The 23,592-nt window shown below is 33.3% G+C and overlaps 4 protein-coding genes across 6 annotated transcripts; all 4 read left to right on the forward strand.

Moving 5' to 3' along the window:
- Positions 1-4,644: 4,644 nt before the first annotated feature.
- Positions 4,645-7,480, forward strand: LOC131625977 (mitochondrial inner membrane protease ATP23-like). The gene is made up of 5 exons (XM_058896805.1): positions 4,645-4,804; positions 4,890-5,011; positions 5,259-5,396; positions 5,497-5,580; positions 7,234-7,480. Exons 1-5 carry the CDS (start codon positions 4,744-4,746, stop codon positions 7,366-7,368), a joined length of 540 nt encoding a protein of 179 aa, XP_058752788.1. The 5' UTR covers positions 4,645-4,743; the 3' UTR covers positions 7,369-7,480.
- Positions 7,481-12,170: 4,690 nt separating this feature from the next.
- LOC131626004 (uncharacterized) lies at positions 12,171-14,696 on the forward strand. The gene is made up of 4 exons (XM_058896830.1): positions 12,171-12,436; positions 12,553-13,434; positions 13,543-13,635; positions 13,799-14,696. The coding sequence occupies exons 1-4, from the start codon at positions 12,171-12,173 to the stop codon at positions 14,694-14,696; spliced, it is 2,139 nt and encodes a 712-aa protein (XP_058752813.1).
- A 1,163-nt stretch (positions 14,697-15,859) lies between these two features.
- Positions 15,860-19,685, forward strand: LOC131625988 (mitochondrial inner membrane protease ATP23-like). Of its 3 annotated transcripts, none has more exons than XM_058896814.1 (5): positions 15,860-16,018; positions 16,114-16,235; positions 17,379-17,516; positions 17,617-17,700; positions 19,424-19,685. In XM_058896814.1, exons 1-5 carry the CDS (start codon positions 15,934-15,936, stop codon positions 19,556-19,558), a joined length of 564 nt encoding a protein of 187 aa, XP_058752797.1. In that variant the 5' UTR covers positions 15,860-15,933; the 3' UTR covers positions 19,559-19,685. The 3 variants fall into 3 exon arrangements, with proteins under 3 accessions (XP_058752797.1, XP_058752800.1, XP_058752798.1); XM_058896817.1 differs by lacking the exon at positions 19,424-19,685 and adding an exon at positions 18,996-19,356; XM_058896815.1 differs by lacking the exon at positions 19,424-19,685 and adding an exon at positions 18,720-18,941.
- Positions 19,686-19,821: 136 nt separating this feature from the next.
- LOC131625987 (putative germin-like protein 9-2) lies at positions 19,822-21,388 on the forward strand. Its single transcript, XM_058896813.1, has one exon. It carries the CDS (start codon positions 20,765-20,767, stop codon positions 21,386-21,388), a length of 624 nt encoding a protein of 207 aa, XP_058752796.1. The 5' UTR covers positions 19,822-20,764.
- The last annotated feature ends 2,204 nt before the right edge of the window (positions 21,389-23,592 follow it).

Raw genomic sequence — 23,592 nt, forward strand, 5'->3', positions numbered from 1 at the left:
ATAAATATGAAGTTCTGATGAGAAGCAAGGTTGACGATTTGCAAAACAATTAACTTGCTGAAACGCTGTTCAAATTCAAAGCTCAGAAACTTCATCTTCATCAAAGCTCACTACATTGCTGTTGTAATATTTTAGTGAGATTAAGCTTAAACGTTAAGAGAAATATCACAGTTTGTGATTATAGCTTTTAAGAAGCAATTGTAATACTCTTAGAATTGATTACATTAAGTTGTAAGGAACTAGAGTGATCGTGTGGATCAGAATACTCTAGGAAGTCTTAGAGGTTATCTAAGCAGGTTGTAACTAGAGTGATCGTGTGGATCAGTATACTCTAGAAAGTCTTAGAGGGTATCTAAGCAGTTGTTCCTGGAGTGATCAGTGTGTGATCAGGAGACTCTGGAAGACTTAGTTGCTGACTAAGTGGAAAACCATTGTAATCCGTGCGATTAGTGGATTAAATCCTCAGTTGAGGTAAATCATCTCTGCGGGGGTGGACTGGAGTAGTTTAGTTAACAACGAACCAGGATAAAAATAACTGTGCAATTTATTTTCATCTGTCAAGTTTTTAAAGCTACACTTATTCAAACCCCCCCTTTCTAAGTATTTTTCTATCCTTCAGAGGTCAACTATGCAAAATCAAATGCATACAATATTGAGGATGGCAAATGGAAATACACGCCCCGTTTAAATTTATCCTGCAAAAGTTCACAAAAAAAAAAGGGCAGAGCAAAAATAGTTAAGTGTGCGAGCCTATAATTATGACTCGTCTCGCAAAAAAATGAGGTCGGAACGGGCCTGCAGACACCCATATTTTAAGTCTAAAAATGCAAAAAATTTATGTTAATACTCACACCTGTAAAAGTCCGCAAAAAAAAGGTGCAGAATGGGATGAACAAATTAGAGGCTGCGAGACTAAAACATTTATTCGTGAAAAACTACGGGCATAACAGACATACTTGGCGGGCCAAAACCGTGTTGCCACACCTATACAAAACACCTTTTAGTGTCATTGTCATATATTATATCCAAATTCCTCTTAAATTTTTGGAGGTCATGTATAAGTTAGATACAATTTAACTATGACAAAATAATTAAATGTTCTATTTAATCATGTTTTAACAATGATAAAGATTTTATGAGACTCTATTTAAGTAGGATTTAATCGTGATAAATTTTGGGCCATATGTGGTATCCCGCTTTGCACACCTTTAAAAACGATCCTAATTATATCTGATTATATCAGTATTTAACAATCAACTTACTTACATAAACTATAGTGTCACCGAATTTGATAAACTATTTTTTTATTAAATCAGAACTAAAGTGATACTTTCAAATATTAAAGTAAGTGTTTACTCCATATTTTGTTATTTTTGTGCTTGAAAAATGGAAGGGAATGTTTGACTAAATATTTAGATAGAGCAATAGTGAATGAACCATAATTTCTTGTCGTCGATAGAATACTACGATCTCACATCATTTTAGACAATCCATAATTTAAAATACATTTTTTTAATGATAAAAATCAATATTAAAACTTACACCGTCCAATATCAATTCAATGGTAACAGGTGATTTATCAATTGCCTCAAGAATATTGGAGTCCTAATATTATGTTTGCAATTTTTAGTTGTCTCGGAACATCGTGTTTGGATGCTGCAATAAATAAGTGCCCCTAGAGAGATTGGTTGGACATTTTGCAAAAAAATTTAGTTAATATTGATTTATATTATAAAATCAGACATAAATCGTTGGTTGAAAGAGAATATTATACTTTTCTTGTTAGCGTTAAATATGAAAATTTGCCACTTTTCTGTTTGTAATGTCATAGCACTGGTCATAGTTTTTCGTTTTGTAAACTTGTTAAAGTGGATCAAGAGAAAATGGTAACTAGTGAGAAGCATAAACGTATGGGGAATAAGTCTAATCCTGTTCAGGAGGCGGATTTAAGAAAATAATCAGTTGAATGTGCAAATGCTACTAAACCATTGTTGTTAATAATACTCTTTTATGAATTATTGATTGTTTGAAATGCATTGTTGAGGGAGAGGTTATGAGTATTGATGTGTTGCATCAAAGAGACTTGGGTGCCTAAGGTAATGAAAATTTGTGTGGTTTAGATGATATAGAAACCACTAATCAAGGTAAAATTGACAAGAATCACGAGAGAGAGAAAGAGAGAGATATTCATATTCAGTTGACATTTTTTCCAAGAGGATCGTCAAGAGGAAATAATTACAGATTCACTTATTTTGGGAGGTGGCTCTATTGTGGTGGTAGACTCTAATTTGTCAAATTTTAGTGCCTCTGTTATTCATGACATGCAGGTTTTAGGACTTGCTCCTACATAAGCCTAACAAACTATGCATTTTCTAAGTGCAACTTGAGCTAACATGGTTAAGAGAGATGAGATGATTGATTTGGATGAAAACACGAGTCAACCATATCAATTGGCGGTCCCAAAAAGAGGAAGAATAAGAAGAATCCATCTGAGACGAGCAAGGGTTTTAAAGTGAGAGCCTTTAACCGCTTGCGTAACTGATTTCTTTGATGAGAGTTGTCTCTCATATGTATTTACTTTTTATCTTTTGTATTTTTCCTTTTTCGTTATGTTCTAGAGAGTTTCAGTTTTATCTCCCATTGTCTTTGTAATATTTTGGTGCTTAAAAAAAGTGATTTATCAATTAAAGTATTATACTATTATTCAAAATAATAATAAATTTTTTGAAGATTTCTTAACCCACCCCATACGTATGAGGCGCACCACCGAATTGACAAAACTGCCCTCGTGCTTCCGTAGATGCATCTCCGGAAGCACCAATTTTTTTTGTTTAACGTTGTTTTGTTTTGTAGATGCACTTACAGAAGACTTCCGTAGATACATATACGGGAATCAGCCCAGACCCAGAAAACTAGAACAACAACATTTTTAACCATAAGAGACTCATGCATTGATTCATTAATTAATCGGCATTACAACGAAATTTCAAACAGAAAATTAAAAAAACTAAGAGATCTAAGATATTACAACAGTTAAAACAATGTCATATGATCCATGCATCATTAGATTGGAATCGACGTCGCCTTCAACTTCATCCCACCAACTTTGCTTTTCTTCGGTTTCAAAATTGGTCCTTGTTCTAAGCCTCTGGATCCTTTGGATGACTTCGTCGGGTTTGTACTCATCCTCTAACTGAGACATCAGAGTCCTATTAAGTTGGTAGAAGGTATGGATGTTCCAAAACATAACCGGCATAAGGGATTTGACCGGAGAGAAAATAACATGCCCATTCCTTCTACGATATTTCGGTTCTGGATCGGGACGCCTGGATGATGTTCGCTGCCATGAACAGGGCCTTATGCGAGACATTTTTGTGTTTCTGTTTAGGGTTTGTGTGTAATGCAAACCTAGAAACCCCAAATTTATAGAAGCCTTTGGAGGCTATGGACCACACAATCTCTGTCACAGAACGTTCCGTAGATATATCCACGGAAGGGTCATAGACTTCTCCGTTTTGTAGATGCATCTACGATAAACACCCATAATTTTTTATATAACACCCTTCCGTAGATGCATCTACGGAAGTTTCCGTGCTATTCTTTTTCACACTCCAAAAAAGCAAAACCAACGGCAAATGTCTTCTCGGTAGATGTAACAGCGACCATCTCAAATAATGGTTATGCAAACCAATAATAACAGATAATCTCCATTTCTTGCTAGCCATGTAACAACGGATTTTAAATGGACACTCACATTTTCTAGTTCGCCTGCCGTCTCTTTTAAAATTCTTTAGAGGAGGATGGTATTTTCCGTTTCTTTTGCACAATATTGTTACAAACGGGTTTCTTCTTGAGATACCATTATCCGATCTTCCTATCACCACACCAAAACCAAGGTTAGTTGCATTCCTACGAATCCATATTAGCATGCTTTCACGATCATCAAAATCTTGCTTGCTACTAAAGTCACCTCCTGCATCTACCACATTTACGACTACCCCATTGATACTCGTACAAACATAGACTAAAGTAGCTAATTCTCTTGAAATATTATCGGGGTGCACCATATCTATTTTTCCAAAATCACACAGAATTATAAAATGCTGGAAAAAACTACAGGGATTATTCCGTAGATGCACCTACGAAAGTGTTCTTCCTCAACATGCTCCGTAGATAGATCTACAGAAGCTACGTAACCTTTTTACAGAAAAATCATTGATAATGTGAACAATGTAGTGGTTGAAATGATTATTTACCTGAAATTCAGTCTCTTCTTGCTCCATTTGATTTGTTGCACCAAAAAATTTGAGTCTTGGAGTGAAATATAGAGTATTGATGATATAGGTTTTTAGGGTGTGAGATATGATGAGTTTGAAGAAATGAAACAATGGGAGAGTGATCATGCTGATTCAAACTATATCAGAGTCTTTCGTAGATGCATCTACGGAACAATGTGGCGCTAAGCTATGCCGTAGATGTATCTACCGAAGGAATCAAATTTTTTCAAAATATGATGTACTTCCGGACGTGCATTTAAGAGATCCATAGGGTTGGTTGAGAATCTTTCAATTTTTTTTATTGATTTTGATGATTATTTAGGTACAAAATTTTAATTGATATTCTAAAGTACATTATCAAATCGAGTACATTAACTAATTACTAACAACTAGCCCTACCGTTGCATCTGTTTTGCTGCTCAACTCAATTTCTCAACCGGAACCCTGAATCACGTTCCGGTACCAGATGACAGAGAATGACAAAGCTTTGAAGGATTGCGAACGCATGATTCACAAGAGTCTCAAGTGTATTTCAATTCTCCCCCTTCTCTCTTTACATCTTCTGGTTTTAGGTTTATTTTCTCTCCAATTCTAATATCTTGTTATTATCAGCTCCAATCGTGAAATTCTTGAGGGAACACTTGGATAAATCCGGTTGTCCTGTTCAAGACAATTTCTTCAAAGCTATTAACTGTGACAAGCTTCAAGCCAGCGGTTACATTCCTGGTGAAGGGGTCGGTACATTAAGTTCTTTAATTGTTTTTTCTTATAAGTGCTTATTTAAGCTGTTTAATTGTTTTTGTTGTAAGTGCTTATTAGTTATTACCATTGACAAGTTTGAGTTGAGATGAAACAAGTCTTGTTGGCTTAAAAAGCACAGTTGATGAGGAAAATAATCTCAGTTGTTGAATAATGAAAAATGCTTCCTATGATTGTACTTTCAGTTTACTGATGGTATATTTTTACATTTTTCGGAAACAGATAGCGGTGTGTGGAAATCGAACACAAATGCAAGACGAGGTTACACAGGCTATAGCTCACGAGCTAATTCATGCGTTTGATGACTGTCGAGGTGCAAACTTGGATTGGACTGATTGTGCTCACCATGCTTGTAGTGAGGTTCCTTTTTAACGACGACCCTTTTATTCATATTAAATTTGATGTAGTTTTATGTATTAGTTTCATTTGATGAATTTTTCTTGATGATTATGTGAGACAGATAAGGGCTGCTCATCTAAGTGGTGATTGTCATTTCAAACGGGAACTTCTACGAGGATTTATGACTGTGCGAGGGCACGAACAAGTATGCCATTTCTTTCTGTCCTTTATTTATTCTAAACATTGAGATGATGCGCAATAGCTTTAGAGAAATTACTAGATTTGAGTAACTTGCTTTAGTATTGAATATTTTAAAGTATTTTAATTGAGATATGCTATGATCGATATATAACAACTAGTTAGGACCTTGCATTGCAAACCACACTCCAATCATGTGGATCCAAACCATAAATTGGGAGAAGCAAAAGTAGAATTTGGAGTAGGCATAGAATGTACCAAGGACTGGTTGGCAGGCTCATGTTCCTTGCCCACACTAGACCGGATATCACACATCCTGTATGTGTAATTAGCGATTTATTCAGGATCCAAGAGAACCTTATCTTTTAACTGCATATACAATTCTGCACTTCTAGAGTGTGAATTGAAATTTGAAACACTTTAAGAATGTTAAATTGAGCTTAGAAGCTTAAGCTTATGCAGACTATGAGAATTCTTTAAGTTTCGTTCGAAGTTAGAAAGGGAAAAAGTACATAGAAAATGGAAGTGGAAAGGATGCTTCTTGTTTAATACTCTCATAATAAAAAAATTTAATTTGAAGCATGCTTCTTCCCAGCTCTTTTACAATTTTTCTCCTAAATAAAATGGCTCCCCTTCCTTTCCCTCTCCTAGCCATAACACCACATCACTTCGCCTTCTAACTCTCAAACAAAGTCTTAGTAGACAAATAAATGATCAACTTCTAGATATTGCATCTTTCTAGGGAGTATTTTGGTTACTTGGCAAAAAAAATGGTGGCAAAATCTTCTGCAGAATCTGAGTTCATATCCTTTGCTCAAGGTTTGTGTGAGTTGTTATGGCTAAAAAATCATCTTAGATAAATGGAAAGGAAAATTATGAGGCATATCAAATGAGAGGAGTGTGGTGGCATAGTGAGAGATGACAGAATAAGATAATGACCCTTATATAAAAGTTTACGGTTGTGATTAAACCCCATTTTAAACTTATCACGCAACCCCTTCGTATTTTGCTTTGTTTCTTCACGAGTCTTGTTCGTCTCAGTTTTGCCATTCAACACACATAGGTTGTTCTCATGGGTGATGACAAACTTATGGTGGATAAAAAGATAATTTGAGGAGTTGAGTAAATTTGCCCTTTTTATTGCATTTTCTTGGGTGCAAAAGATATATGGCATACAGACAGTTTGTTAAAATTGAATCTCAGCATCATATATTAATTTAATGGCTTTAGCTTTGTTTTTTTACAAAATATGATTCTATAGTTACTTGATTACCCTCAGGAAGGGTTTAAGGAGCGATGGAGTTAGGGTTTCAAAACAAGCAGTGGTCCATTACACAGTACCCTCATTGCAGAATCACTTCCCACCTGATCAAATCTCACTCCTCTATCCATAGAGAAACCGGGACAGTGAGAGATATAGAAATTTTAGACAACTAGTATAACCACACAAAATCATGTTTCCTGACTACTTTAGGATACTTCATGCCAGTTTTGGCAGCGGTAATGATAATGTCTAGTCGGGCTCATGATTTTGAATCCCCTTTTGGTCCTGTATAATGGTTATATATTGCTATATTTTATCATTGTCTAACAGTGTTTTAAATATTATGGATGTTGGACTTTCTAGTTCAATACTGATTTGATTTAATTTACCTTGAAGGAATGCGTCAAAAGAAGAGTTTTGACATCATTGTCTTCAAATCGGTTTTGCTCTGGTTCAACTGCCAAGGATTCTATGGAAGCTGTATGGGATGTATGTTATAATGATACATCACCTTTCGATAGAGCTCCTTAGAATTAGCATTTTTGTTTCTAGTTTATGGCATAGCAACCATTATTTCCATTCTTTGCCTCAAGGGACCACAAATGTAATTCAAATTAAAGAAACGATGAGTTATTTATTTTTAGCTGAGATCTATTTATCTGTTGCAAATTGTTACTTGATATGGAAACTTTTTCTTCTCATTGTTTCTTGGCTTGCCAATTACCATAAATGGATGTTATTTGAACACTTGTGTGCAGTACCTGATCAAAGATTGATCTATAACATCTTATCAAAGATTGATTTTATCAAAGATTGAAGACATCATCTAATCAAGAAATGAAGCATCATATGATCCTTTAATAAAGTAGCACCTGATCTTGTTAAAAATTACAGGGATAGACGAGGATTGTTTCAAATGAAGACAACCATGGAGTGTTGCCCATCTCACAATGGGTCCTCTCATTCCATTATTCTCTCTCCTTCAACCAAAATCAAAGCTTTGAGTAAACTCTCATGACTGAAATGCAATTTCTGCTTTCTTCGACAACGTGACGAGCGTGACAGTCTGGTTGTCACACGTTGGGAAGTGCTGACGGTCGTCAGTGTGATGATGGGGAGTCTGTCATGGTCTCAAGGGGGTGACATGTTGCACGACGGACAGGGCAACGGTCGTCACCCAGGTGACGAGCTGGTTGCCACGACCGTCAAAGGCTGTTATTGGGCGTTCGATCTGATTTTTTGTGTTTTTCTGAGTACGGTCGATGTTTGGTTGCGTTTGGATATATTTAGTGAAAATAATTTATTAAGGTGAATTATTATAATTGGGAAATAATAATTAAATCAATTATGTTGGTTATACAATGTGTTGTTGTGAAATAATTATATATGGGTGTTCATTGGTTCAGGTAAAACCGAATCAAACCAGAATCCGAATCAAACCATAGGGTTTAGGTTAGACATTTTTTCAGTTCCGACAAGAATTGAACCAAACAAATGAAATCCAATGACAATTGGTTCGGGTATCAGATTTTCAATTTTCTACCCGCAAATCCAACCCAAACCAACCATAATTAATTATCATGAAAATTATTATAAAGCATTCAACTTCAAGAAAAAAAAATTAAATGTCGTACGTGAACAAGTTATGCTATTTTAATTTGTTATTAGAAAATTGTTGTGTAATATGGTAAATGAGCATTGAACTATGAAACACATTCATTATCATACTAACTCAAGTTACTAGTTATAGATTCAAAAGTCTTTATATTAGATTTTTTTTGGTTAGATGTTCTTGAATCTATTAAAAAAAATTGTTAGTCTGATATTAATTGAACACTATTAATACTATATTTTTTATATTATTATGAAAAATTAATTTCCATAAATAAATTATTCTTAAAATATTTTGTATTTTTTTATCTACCCGATCAATCCAACCCAAACCAACTTGTTGTTTCTCGGTTCGGTTCGATTTGGGCTTTTATCGCAAAAATTTGTAAATCCAACCAAAACAAATATCTTTAATTTTAGTCGGTTTGGATATCAGATTCTCTCAAAACCGAACCAAACCGGTTCGCGAACACCCCTATAATTATATAGTTTGCATATAATTGTGATTGCTTGTGTTGAGGTGTGTAGTTCAGCAGTGAAGACTAATGTATGCTTATTTGCATGTTGTTTATGGTTAGATGTGAAACCATAATTGTTGTTGTTGCTGCATTATTATCGTAAGTCATGCATTATACTTGTCAGTATTGTGAAAGAGGTGTGTTACGAGTTCAAAAGCGGAGACGAGTACATGTCCTGGGTTCAAAAGTGGGGATCAGAGTTCAAAAGTGGGGGTCCAGTTTGAATGCAGAACCATTGTTGACTGGACGAAATCAATAACAAACCTCTGATGTCCAGTTGGTACCACATGCATAGTGTCGAGTTGTGAGTCACATTGCTTATATAAAGAAGTGTGACTTGAATGATTGATTGTGGTGTTGTCGTGTAACTGAATGCATGTTGTTGATTTGTGTATGAATTCTATCGTTGCATTCTTCATCAACCCTATCTTGTTTGTTTGTGTTGCTCGATACATTATTGTACAAATACTCAGGAGGAGTACGTGCCACTGAGAGTTGGAAGATGGCTTTTGGAGCTTTCTTTGTTATTTTTTCATTTATCGCAATTTAGTTTGGTTTATGCTCTAATCTGTAACATCAAAAACGAGACGTTTTATTTGTTTTGAGTTAATGATTTTGGATCATGTTATTATCATTAAGTATTTCAGTTGAAGAGATTATTGAAGTTATGTTAATTATTTGAATTCTACTGCGAGTTGTTAATTTTAATTGAAAAAAGTATGCATGTAATTTGAGTAGCATTCCAAAATGCAAAATTTTCTCTTTTAAAATTAAGAGTCGGGGCTTAGGGTGTTATATTATACATAGGAGCAATATAATTTGCACACCAATCCTCAATAGAAATCTCAATATTACTACTACAACTAATATAAATCAATCCCACGAAAAATGTAACAAAAGAAATAATATTACATTCTTAGAAATCCAAATGCTTCAAGTCACCGCAAACCATAATAAATGAGAATTACTCAACCAACCCCATGGATTTCTTAAACACCACATAAAATTCCATTTTTGTCCCAGCTTCTGTAGATGCATATCCGGAAGCACCTCTATTTTGAAAAAATTTGGTGTTTTCCGTAGATGCATATACGGAAGCGTATAAAACATAGTGAAACTTGGGATTTCCATTTTTGTCCCAAGTTCCGTAGATGCATCTACGAAACACTATTGCCAAACCCCATCAAACCTTTCCGTAGATGCATCTACGGAAGATTTTTCCAATTAATTGGGAGAATCTCACGTTTCACTATGTTTTAAGGGGTTCGTAGATGCATCTACGAAAAAAACCAATTTTTTAAAAAAAAAAAGCTTTCGAAGATGCATCTACAGAAGTACGAAGACAATTTTATCAATTCGATGGTGCGTAAGAAGGAGATAGGGTTGGTTGAGAAATCCTCTAATAAACTTCAATATCTCTTCTTGATCCTAGGTAATAAAAGAGAATCAAAGAAAACGGAACTATCTCCATTTGAAGCCAACAAAGAAATACCAAAATCCCCATCCAATTCAACTCACCTGACCAAATTTGAGAGAAAAACTCTACAACAAAAAAAAAAAAGAGATGAACAGCCGATTCATCATCATCAAAGCAAAGAGGGCGCACTATATATATATTAAGAGAGTCACTATTTGTTCTAATATTAAATTATCAAATGTCTACTTTTAATAGAATTTGTTTAAAAAAAAAAAAACTAATCTTGCAAATATAATCTAACAATATTATCTATAATATAAGAAAATTTATGGTTGTGGAAAAGTCCAAAATACCCTTATTTAATTTTTTGTCACCACATTAAAATTGTGGTTTTTTGGTCGTTGTACCATAAAGTTCTTAATTTTATTATTAAAATAATACAACTCTTATATTTTATCAAACTTATCAATTCTCTCTCTATTCTCTATTTTTTTCTCTTTCATCACTTTCTCTCTTCTTTATTCCAAAAAAAAAATCTATCAATCTATAATATAAGTAAATTAATGGTTGTGGAAAAGTCCAAAATACCCTTATATGATTTTTTGCCGCCACATTAAAATTGTGGTTTTTTTGTCTTTGTACCATAAAATTCTTAATTTTATTATTAAAATAATACAACTCTTATATTTTATCAAACTTATCAAGTCTCTCTCTATTCTCTATTTTTTTTCTCTTTCATCACTTTCTCTCTTCTTTATTCCAAAAAAAAAATCTATCAATCTATCAATCTATAATATAAGAAAATTAATGGTTGTAGAAAAATCCAAAATACCCTTATTTGATTTTTTGCCACCACATTAAAATTGTGGTTTGTTGGTCTTTGTACCATAAAGTTCTTAATTTTATTATTAAAATAATACAACTCTTATATTTATCAAACTTATCAAATCTCTCTTTATTCTCTATTTTTTTTCTCTTTCATCACTTTCTCACTTCTTTCTTCCAAAAAAAAATTATTATTGATATATATATTTTTTATATACGAAAAGTGATATTTATGATCGAAATATTTTTTAGTAAAAAATGATATACTGGAAAAATTAATTCAAAAAATTTATTATTGATCTAAATATTTTTATATACGAAAATTTAATATTGATCCAAATATTTTTGTAAATGATACCTAAATAAAAATAATATTTGTATACGGAAAAATCTATTATTTACGAAAAATGGTATTTATGATCAAAATATTTTTTATTCAAAAATGATATTGGAAAAAAATCTATTATTGATCTAAATATTATTATATACGAAATTTATTATTGATCCAAATATTTTTGTAAATGATACCTAAATAAAAATGAAGTTTGTATACGCGAAAAAAATCTATTATTAATCTAAATATTTTTATATGCGAAAAATGTTATTTATGATCCAAATATTTTTTATTCAAAAATGGAATAGGCCAAAAAATCTATTATTGATTTAAATATTTTTATATATGAAAATTTGATATTGATCCAAATATTTTTGTAAATGACACCTAAACAAAAATAATATTTGTATATGGAAAAAATCTATTATTTACGAAAAATGGTATTTATGATCCAAATATTTTTTATTCAAAAATGATATAGGGAAAAAATCTATTATTGATCTAAATATTTATATATACGAAATTTATTATTGATCCAAATATTTTTGTAAATGATACCTACACAAAAATGAAGTTTGTATACGGGAAAAAATTCTATTATTAATCTAAATATTTTTATATGCGAAAAATGTTATTTATGTTTCCTGATTGTATTACTCATGATCCTTCTTATGCACAGGTTGTACAAGATAGCTGGAATTATAATATTCAAGGGACTGCCATGTATAGACTTTGGAGCAATTTGAAGCTAATGCAGATAGCTTTAAAACCTCTCATCAGGAAAATTACTGATATACAACAGCAAATACAACAAGCCAGATTGGATCTGAAACAGGCCCAGGAACAACTTAATCAAAACCTGTATGATGACAACCTTAGGGAGCAAGCCAAGAGGTATTCTGAACAAGTTATCCATCTGAACCAGATTGAAGAAGCTATGCTTATGCAGCGATCCAAAATCACTTGGTTGCAATTGGGAGACAATAACAATTCATATTTTCATGCCTCAGTCAAGAGAAAACTAAGCAAAAGGGAATCCTCACTCTCATGGCTTTGGATGGTAGAGTATTTAACACCCCTGAACAGATTGAAGATGAGATTCTGCAGTTTTATACTAATTTGATAGGGACTTCTGCTGGGTCTCTAAGAGGTATTGATATTACTGCAATTAGAAGAGGAAAGATCCTACCAAGAGAGTTTGCTCAGTCTCTCATTCAACCTATTGAGGACAAGGAAATCTGGGAGGCCTTGATGAGTATAGGTAATCATAAAGCTCCGGGTACTGATGGATTTAATGCATATTTCTTCAAAGTATCCTGGAATGTTGTTGGGCATAGTGTTAAGGAGGCTATCAGAGAATTCTTTAATGGTAACAAGTTATATAAGGCTGCGAGCTGTTCATTGGTTACCATGATACCAAAATCCTCAGAGGCAAAAACGGTCAAAGATATGCGTCCTATAACCTGTTGTAGCACTGTGTATAAGATCATTTCCAAAATCCTTATTAAGAGGCTTGGTAAAGTGATTTCTGCTGTTATTGATGATAGCCAGTTAGCATTTGTTCCAGGGAAGGTTATTCATGATAACATTATGCTGGCGCAAGGGTTGATTCGAGGTTATGATAGGAAAAATATATCCCCCAAATGTATGATCCAAATGGACATACAAAAGGCGTATGATACCGTTGAATGGATTGCGCTTAACCAGATCCTAATTGAACTTGGATTCCCCCACAAGTTTGTTACTTGGATAATGGTTTGTGTCACAACAGTGTCGTACAGGTATTCTATAAATGGTACACCGACGAGAATCCTTAAAGCCAAGCGAGGACTGAGACAAGGGGATCCGGTGTCTCCACTCCTATTCGTCTTAATTATGGAATACCTTCATAGGTTACTCCAAAGTCTTAATGTGGAACCGAGATTTAAATTTCATCCTAAATGTCAAAAACTTAGGATCACTAATCTTTGTTTTGCAGACGACTTACTACTGTTCTGCAGGGGTGATCTAATGTCTGTCCAGATGATGATGGCAAAGTTTCGGGACTTTTCTGCTACTACAGGTCTGGAGGCCAGTCCTTCGAAATGCAAAGTGTATTTCGGGGGGGGGGGGTAATGTAGATGAGCAAGTCAGAATTCAGCAAGAAACTACTTTTGAAAGAGGCAGTCTGCCCTTCAAATATTTGGGGGTGCCCTTGGCCAGTTGAAAACTGAGTATTAATATGTGCCAACCTCTCCTTGATAAAATGCTATGTAGGATAAATCATTGGAGTACCAGGCTGTTATCGTATGCAGGGCGCTTACAGTTGATTCGAAGTGTTATTTTCGCGATTACTAATTACTGGATGCAAATTTTCCTATTGCCCAAAAAGGTTCTTAATCACATTGATAGTCTCTGCCGCAGGTTCCTCTGGACAGGAAAAGACATGCCATCGAGAAAGTCTCCCATCTCTTGGGACCATATTTGTGATCCGCGTGCTGCCAGCGGCATGAATTTAATTTCTCTAGCTGAATGGAACATAGCCACTATTGGGAAACTTTTGTGGAATTTGTGTGCTAAGAAAGATAAGCTTTGGATTCGATGGATCCACTTCTACTACATTAAGCGTAACGACGTGAATACGTACCAACCCAAAGCCAATAGTTCCTGGATTCTGAAGGCAATGTTCAAGCACAGAGATGTGTTCTGTCAGTCAGCACTTTGGCATGAGTTTCAAGCGACTGGAAAATATGATACGAGCAAGATGTATCGCATGATGAGAGGTGATAAACCCAGAGTTGCTTGGAGGTCCCTTATGTTTAATAACCATGCTAGACCGCGTGCCATATTTACTCTATGGATGGCGTGTCAAAACCGGTTACCCACGAAAGATAGGCTAAGTAAGATTGGGATTTTAACCGATGGTTTGTGTGTGTATTGTGAGCAAATGGAAACAAATCAGCACTTATTCTTCGATTGTGCCGAGACTAAGAAAACATGGATTCAGCTTCTTACCTGGATGAAGATTCGACATACTCCTGGGGATTGGACAGAAGAGGCTGAGTGGATTTGTAGCCAAACCAAAGGGAAAAGTGGACGCGCAAAGCTATTGAAACTAGCAGCCACTGAGATGGTATATGCTACTTGGAACCAAAGAAACAAGATGATTTTTTAGAATGGAAAAAAGGAAGACTTGAGAAGTGATTACATCAAGGAAATTATTGGACACAGGACTGGTTTAGATATTAAATTGGCCAATTATTGTAATATGTTATAGTTGGCCCTAATTTTCGATATTTTGTTTTCCTTGTTGGACTTGTTGAGATGTAGCCTGGATCGATAGATCGGCATTGCTGTAATTGTGTTTTGGAATAAAATTTCTTTTGCTCCAAAAAAAAAAGTTATTTATGATCCAAATATTTTTTATTCAAAAATGGAATAGGCCAAAAAATCTATTATTGATCTAAATATTTTTATATACGAAAATTTGATATTGATCCAAATATTTTTGTAAATGACACCTAAACAAAAATAATGTTTGTATATGGAAAAAAACCTATTATTTACGAAAAATGGTATTTATGATCCAAATATTTTTATTCCAAAATGATATACGGGAAAATAATCTACTATTGATCTAAATATTTTTATATACGAAATTTACTATTGATCCAAATATTTTTGTAAATGATACCTAAACAAAAATGATGTCTGTATACGGGGAAAAAATCTGTTATTGATCTAAATATTTTTATATACGAGAAATTATATTTATGATCAAATATTTTTTATCAAAAAATGGTATACGGGAAAAATATATTATTGATCTAAATATTTTAATATACGAAAATTTAATATTGATCCAAATATTTTTGTAAATGATACCTAAACAAAAATAATATTTGTATATGGAAAAAAATCTATTATTTACGAAAAATGATATTTATGACCCAAATATTTTTTATTTAAAAATGATATACGGGAAAAAATTTATTATTGATCTAAATATTTTTATATACGAAATTTACTATTGATCCAAATATTTTTGTAAATGATACCTAAATAAAAATGAAATCGGTATACAGGAAACAAATCTATTATTGATTTAAATATTTTTATATACGAGAAATGATATTTATGATTAAATATTTTTAATCCAAAAATGGTATACGGAAAAAATTTATTATTGATATAAATATTTTTATATTTGAAATAATTAATTATTTATCTAAATTTTTTTTAATTTTTTATTTAAAATAAATAATGTATCCAAATTCGCGTAACCGAACGGAACCGGTGCGTATGCACGGGTTTTTTACTAGTTTAGTTCATAAAAGAAAACTTAAATTCAAACTCTTTTGCTGCTCAACTCAATTTCTCAACCGGAACCCTGAACCACGTTCCGGCGCCGGATGGAAGAGATTGACGCATTCTCCTCCGCCGAAGCCGGCAAAACTCTAAAGGATTGCGAACGCATGATTCAGACGAGTCTCAAATGTATTTCAATTCTTCCCCCTCTCTATTACATCCTCCGGTTTTAGGTTTTTGTTTTCTCGCTAATTCTAATAGCTTATTCATCTTGTTATTATCAGCTCCAATGGTGAAATTCTTGAGAGAACACTTGGAGAAAGCTGGTTGTCCTGTTCAAGACAATTTCTTCAAAGCTATTAACTGTGATAAGCGTTATGCTGGCGGTTACATTTCCGGTGAAGGGGTCGGTACACACTTTTTTTCATCTCTTTATGCACAAATAATTCCTATATGTTGATAATTATATGCTGCAACTATACAATTGATTGCACAAATTTGTATGAGCTTATTTGGATTGACTTATTTAATAATCTTAGCGATTGGCTTAAACAGCTGTGAATCTGTTTGAGAGAATTTATGAAATGTTCATAGACGGTTTTCAATATTTTTTTCGATATTGTTTGCTATAGCTTACTTAAATAGTTTATATGAACTGTGTTAATTTTGAGTGAATTGCTTCTGTAAAGTTGGTTCTGATTAAAAGTGAGTTGAAAATAAGGTGATTTATGTTTGGATAAATTCAGTCTAAAAATCAAATTTAGATTCAAAAACTATAGCGTGTGTTTGGTTCTGTGGTGAAAAGAATTGATTTTTAAATGAATTGATTTTGTAAAATTGATTATAGCTAAAATTGAGTTGAAGATAAAGTACTTTATGTTTAGATAAGTGCAAAAATCAAATTTAAACTCAAAAGCTACAAATTTTAACTTCAAGTAGAATCAATTCTAGAAAGCATATGTCAAAATCAATAACACACATTCAGAATCGATTCTGAGTGTTTCAAATGTAAAATCAAACATACACGGAATCAATTTGACTTTGTCTAGTCTTTTGTTATTAGAATAACTGATACATAAGCACTATTATGATAAGTGCGTATGTTATGAGTGTTAGATTAAGTTATTTATCTAAACATGATTTTTGTGATAAAAGAGGAAGAAAATTGATTGTCTAACGCCATGATTTTGTGACTTTAGTTTAGTCTATTTATGAGAGAGAATAGTGATTAAATTAAGATTGTTTGGATGAGTGATAGTGGTAAGAGAGAAATAAATAGAAAGTCTCTAAAGTTAGACAATTGAAAAATAGACAATCACACCTTAGAAAGGAGGGCGCGCCGTTCCTTATGACAGTACTTATTACCATTGACAAATTTGAGTTGAGATGAAGCAAGTGTTGTTGGCATAAATAGCTGATTTCACTCACACTTGTGAAGGAAATAATGTCGGTTGCTGTTGTTTTCCCATTTAGTGGTTGAATAATGTTGTATCCAATGCTTCCTATGATTATACTATTAAGGTTATTTTTCTACATTGTTTGGAAACAGATTGTTGTATGTGCAAATCGAATGGAAGTGCAAGACAATGTTAACCAGGCTATAACTCACGAGCTAATTCATGCATTTGATGACTGTCGAGCAGCAAACTTGGATTGGACTGAATGTGCTCATCATGCTTGTAGTGAGGTTCCTTTTTAACAGCGCCTCTTTTATTTATATTAACTTTGAAATAGTTTGATGTATTAGTTTCATTTGATGAATTTTTCTTGATGAATATGTGAAACAGATAAGGGCTGGTCATCTAAGTGGTGATTGTCATTTCAAACGGGAACTTCTACGAGGATTTATGAATATACGAGGGCATGAACAAGTATGCCATTTCTTTCTTCCTTTCATTTATTCTAAACATTTATTTTTGTTGAACATTTTTGGATATAATATGCAACAGCTTTAGAGAAATTACTAGATTTGTCATTTGAGTAACTTATTGAATGTTTCTAAGTATTTTATTTGAGATATGCTATCAGAATTTGAACATGAAGCACTAGGCAACTTTTTTTCTCCTTTGTCATTGATAACCATAGAAATTGACGGAAATGAAAGTAGAACTTATAGGATTAGAGGAATAAGAGTTCCCCTTAATATGAAAGAGAATACACAGAACAGATAACGAAGAAAAACGTCAGTGAAACAAGGCTACAATGAAACTGTTTGGTTTGGAACTAGAAGTGAAAGATGAGGTGGCGAAGTTATATCTCGCTGCGGTGGAGCAGTACTTTCGATGCGACGGAGGGGGTGCCAAATAATGAATTGCAAATCAAAACAGCAGCAGAGCAATATACAACAACAAATTAGGACCTTGCAAACCACCCTCCAATCATAAATTTGGGAGAAGCAAAAGTAGAATCCGGAGTAGGCATAGGATGCGCCAAGGACTGATTGGACGGCTCTTTTTTCTTGCCCACACTAGACCAAATATCCCATCCTCTGTACTTGTAATTAGCAACTTATTCATGATACTAGAGAACTTCATCTTTGGACTGCATACAAAATGCTGCACTTCTAGTGTGTGAATTGAAACACTATTTAAGAATGGTAAATTGAGCGTAGAAGCTTAAACTGATGCAGACTGTGAGAATTCTTTAGGTTTTATTTGGAAGTTATGAAGGAAAAGAAGAAAGGGTTATGGGGGAAAAAGTACGTAGAAAATGGAAGTGGAAGGGATGATAGAAAATATTTCTCCCAAACAAAAAGTCCCTTTCCTTTCCCTCCCCTATCTACAATGCCCTTACCTCCCTTTGCCTTTTAACTCTCAAACAAAATCCTTTTAACTCTCAAACAAAGTCTTAATAGACAAATGATTAACTTCTAGATATTGCATCTTTCTAGGAACTATTTTGGTTACTTGGCAAAAAAAAGTGGTGGCAAGATCTTCTGCAGAATCTGGATTCATATCCATTGCTCAAGCCCTGTTATGGCTAAAAAATCATCTTAGATTATTAGAAAGGAAAATTAGATCTTTTATAAATGATTCTCATATTTATTTTTATATAGGAGGCCATATAAAGTGAGAGTAGTGTCTTATAGTGAGAGATGAGAGAATAATATAATGACTCTTCAATAAAAGTTAACGGTTGTGATTAAATCCCGTTTTAAACATATCAGGCGACCGCTTCGCATTCTGCTTCGTTTCTACACGAGTCTTGTTTGCCTCAGTTTTTCCATTCAACAATAGGTTGTGCTGGATGATGATTGATGACAAACTTATGGTGGGTAAAATGAAAAATTGATGAACCGAGTGAATTCGTCCTTTTCATTGTATTTTCTTGGATGCAAAAAATCATATGGCATACACACAGTTTGTTAAAATTGAATCCCAACATTGTATTATTTTGATGTCTTTAACTTTGTTTTTAACAATATATTATTTTGATGTCTTCACCAAAAAAATCATTGTTTCATCGCGAGCAATTGTTTCCAGATTTCATTGTTTCACTGCGAGCAATTATTTCATCATTGTCCTACACTGTTTTAAATATTACAAAGGTTAGACTAACTAGTTCAATATTGATTTAATTTAATTTACTTTGAAGAAATGCATCAAAAGAAGAGTTTTGACATCGTTGTCTTCAAATCCGTATTGCTCTGGTTCAACTGCCAAGGATTATATGGAATCTGTATGGGATGTTTGTTATAATGATACAGCTCCTTTCGATAGAGCTCCTTAAAAATTACATGTGGCTACCAGTTTATGGCATAGAAGCCATTATTTCCATTCCTTGCCTCAAGTGACCAAAAGTGTAATTCAAATCACAGAAAAATATTACTTATTTATTTTTAGCTGAGATTTCTATATTTTTTGAAATTGTAACTGTATATGGAAAATTTTCTTCTCATTTTTTCTTGGTTTTCATAAATGGATGTTAGTTGAACACTTGTGCAGTATACTGAATCCAAATTTGGTTGTTACTGAAGTATGGTATATCAGCCATTTGTTGTATTATTATTTGGTTGCAGCCATTGTTGTAGCTGTAGTTATTAGTATTATAACTATTATTATGTAATTTACGCCTTTATACATCTTTTTCAAGAAATTGTATGTTAAATTTTTATTTAACTAAAATACTAATCGATATTTTCACTTATTAGAGCTCTTAATCTTGCTTACAATTGTTCAATTGTCAAAATTGCTTATTTTTTTTCCTATAAACTAATCAAGCAAGTTGGTGCAAGTTGTTTGACCCAGCTAGATAAGACAAGACGTTTACAAAACACATCCTTCATATAATTTCAGCTAACATGCAAATTTCAGGACATAGATAGCCAAAATCAGCAAATTCGTCTTTATCATTTTGGCTAACAGTCAAAATTATGAACATCGAAAACTAAAACCCACATAGAATATGCTGGTTGGAAATAATTTGGTGATACTGATAAGTCATGTTAATTTTTGTCTACATAATGAATTTTGTGTATATAAAAAATTGAATGATGACACCTAATATATCCATGATCACCCAGTAATATTTGGAACATAATATAAATTCCTTTCTCACTTTGGGCGTAAGGTCCCAAATGACTATCTTTTTTTGATTGAAACCTGTATTACAATCCTTGATAACAAAACATATACTAGTATAAAATAAAGCATTATTTCTATAATTATTAATAAAGCCAATAACTAAAAAACAAAATATTTTCCCATGGCTAATTTCCATTGGTGTAATTTCATTGTTAAATGCCACAATTAAACAGCTGCAAACTCATGCAACATTTTCTTGTAAAAGTCCATTGGTGTTCTCGTCGATCCTAAAGGCCTGCAAAACTCCATTTTCCCTTCACACAACATTCCTATAAATACACACACATAACATTCCTCAAATCCAACCACATCCTTAAACTTTTTCAACATTATAATTCAACAAAATAAAAACATGTCTCCCTCCACCTTAAAAGTTGTTCTTTCACTCATCATTTACACATTTACCCTTGTGACCATAACAAGGGCCGGCGACCCGGACATACTAACCGACTTCATAAGCCCAATAACCGGCCCAATCGACGCAAACTTCTTCACCTACACGGGCTTCCGCGTCCTCGTTGGACCACAAAACCCAAGCCCACCACCTTTCAAAGTACTAAAAGCAACCATGACAGAATTTCCATCATTGAATGGACAAAGTGTGTCCTATGCTTCTCTTCAATTCCACCCTAAAAGCATCAATCCACCACACATCCACCCTCGTTCAGCTGAACTACTCTTTCTTGTTCAAGGCTCACTTCAAGTTGGATTCGTCGATACAACTAATAAACTCTTCACGCAAACTCTTTCGACCGGGGATTTGTTTGTGTTTCCAAAGGGTCTTGTTCATTTTCAACTTAATGCTGATGATAAGGCTCCTGCTCTTGCTATATCAGCCTTTGGTAGTGCTAATGCTGGCACTATTTCACTTCCTAATACGTTGTTTAATACCTCTATTAGTGATAATGTCTTGGCTTTGGCTTTTAAGACTGATGTTCCCACCATTCAAAACTTGAAGAAAGGTTTTTCTACCTAGCCAGTAAGGCCTTGAAGAAAGGTTTATCTTATGTTAATTTTTTTTGTTGTTGTTTTATTGTTTAATAAGTGTTTTTATGTGTAAGTCTGAGATGGACATTGTTTGATTGTGTTTTATGCATTAATAATCATGTGAAATTGGAAATAAAAACATCAAGGTTACTTTTGTTTGGTCATGGCTTCATTAATCTTGAAATGCAAGAAAACTATTATTAGATGTCACAGGTTTATTGAGTAAAAATACCTACGACAAATTTAGTTATTTCAGAGAAGACTTAACAATTATAAGATAGTACTATCTCCGTTTTTTATTATAAGTCGTTTTAGACTTTTCACACAGATTAAGAAAAATAATAATTGTTGTATGAAAATAAGAAATTATGAAGGTTTTTACAAAATTATCCTTCATTAATTACATGTGGAAAATAAATTTATATAATTAAAAGGAGAGAGAATAATAAATATTTAAGGATATAATAGGAAAAATAGTACTAATTATTCATTGGAATTGTAAAACGACTTATATTTAAATACAATTTCTTTTTCCAAAACGACTTATAATAAAAAACGGAGGGAGTAGTTGCATGAAATCAACAACAAATTAGTGGGAAAAAAATTTCAAGTTATTTTGAAGAGTTATCGACGTATAATGCTAAGATATTGATTACAGAATAAACATATATTAAAGGAGATATTAAAGGAGGTATGACCATCAACCAAATCTTATTCTTCTTGGGATTGGTTACAGATTAAATTATATTGAGATTGTAATTCCTGCTTCGACATAAGGAAGGTTGTGTCGAAATAGTCTAATCTAGTGTGTGTCAAAATGTCGAAGGAGCTGCCGTAACAGGTATTTTGACTTAGGCCTAATTTTGTAGTGTTAGCATAATTATGTAAATTGAACTTTTGTAGTTTTGAGATTTGGCTTAGGGAGAAAGCAACTTAAAACTATAAATAGAGGGAGTAACCCCTATTTTTATAATGTACTTACATTCACAAAATTTTACGGTTGCAAAGTGAATAAGATTTTCCATAATTTGTGGGTAGAGAGAAACTCTACCGAAAGTATTATTCTTCCTCATCTTATTTTTATAACCCAATTCTACCTTTCTTCCCAAATTTTCTTGTTTTTTTCATTGTCATTGTGTAGCGATAAAGAATTACTCAACGTTTTGGGTTTAATTCCAACAAATTACTCCATAATATTCCATGGAATATTATGTTTCTATATAATTTGTTAACCTCAAGATATTGCTTAATGTCGATCACATGACTCCACACACAAGAAGCAGTATGAATCGTGGGGATTTGAAAAAAAGATAGTTGAAAACAAAATTGTTTTCAATTTTCAAGTTTAAAAACGTTTGAATATCACAGCAGAAAAAAAGTAAAGAAATCATGCGGAAAGTAAATAGATAAAGGAAAAGAGATGACACCCGAATTTATAGAGGTTCGGTCTAAAAGAAGTGACATAATCCTTTTTCCAAGAATTGATCTTGAGAGTATCCAATAACACTTATGATCTTTTAGTAGGTTAAGCTCACGAACCCCCTTATACAAGGATAAACGAAGTTTCATGTTAACTTCCAACCAAACAGCGAATAATAGACATAAGCAACTAGTCTTCCTTCTAAACAGGAACAGAGCTTTGAGCAGTTAGATCCCAAGGTAAATCAAGATTTTATACAGACTTATCTCAAACCAATGCAGAGTTTTGAATCAGCTATCCTCTGAATCGAATCGGGGCTTTACACGGGCTGACCACAGACTAAATTGAGATTTTATACTAAGCTGATCTTGAACCAAGTAGAGCTTTCACACCGGGCTGAGCTCAAGAGCTAAAGAGAATATTTTACAGTGGTTATCTTCAAAAATCCAAAAAGAGAGTTTTTCCTTAATTGGCTCAGGTCACGAGCCAAGCAGCAACTTAACAATAAACCCCCCAAATAATGCTTTTAACAGGTTTAGCTTCAAAACCAAACAAAAACTTCATAAGAAAGAAATATTCACTCATGAGAAAAGAGCTTTTGGTGAATTTACAAATTTACCCTTCCAGAACAAGTTTCCTCACTTAAACACAAGGACTTTCTCAAGGCGCTATGACAAATTAATGTTAGAGAAAGTAGAAAAAGTATTTTGAGAGAGAGAGAGAGACAGAGTGAGGAGAGTGAGATAAATCACGATTATGGATGTAAAAAAGTG

Source organism: Vicia villosa, unplaced genomic scaffold, assembly GCF_029867415.1.
Source record: "Vicia villosa cultivar HV-30 ecotype Madison, WI unplaced genomic scaffold, Vvil1.0 ctg.000253F_1_1, whole genome shotgun sequence".
NCBI lineage: Eukaryota > Viridiplantae > Streptophyta > Magnoliopsida > Fabales > Fabaceae > Vicia > Vicia villosa.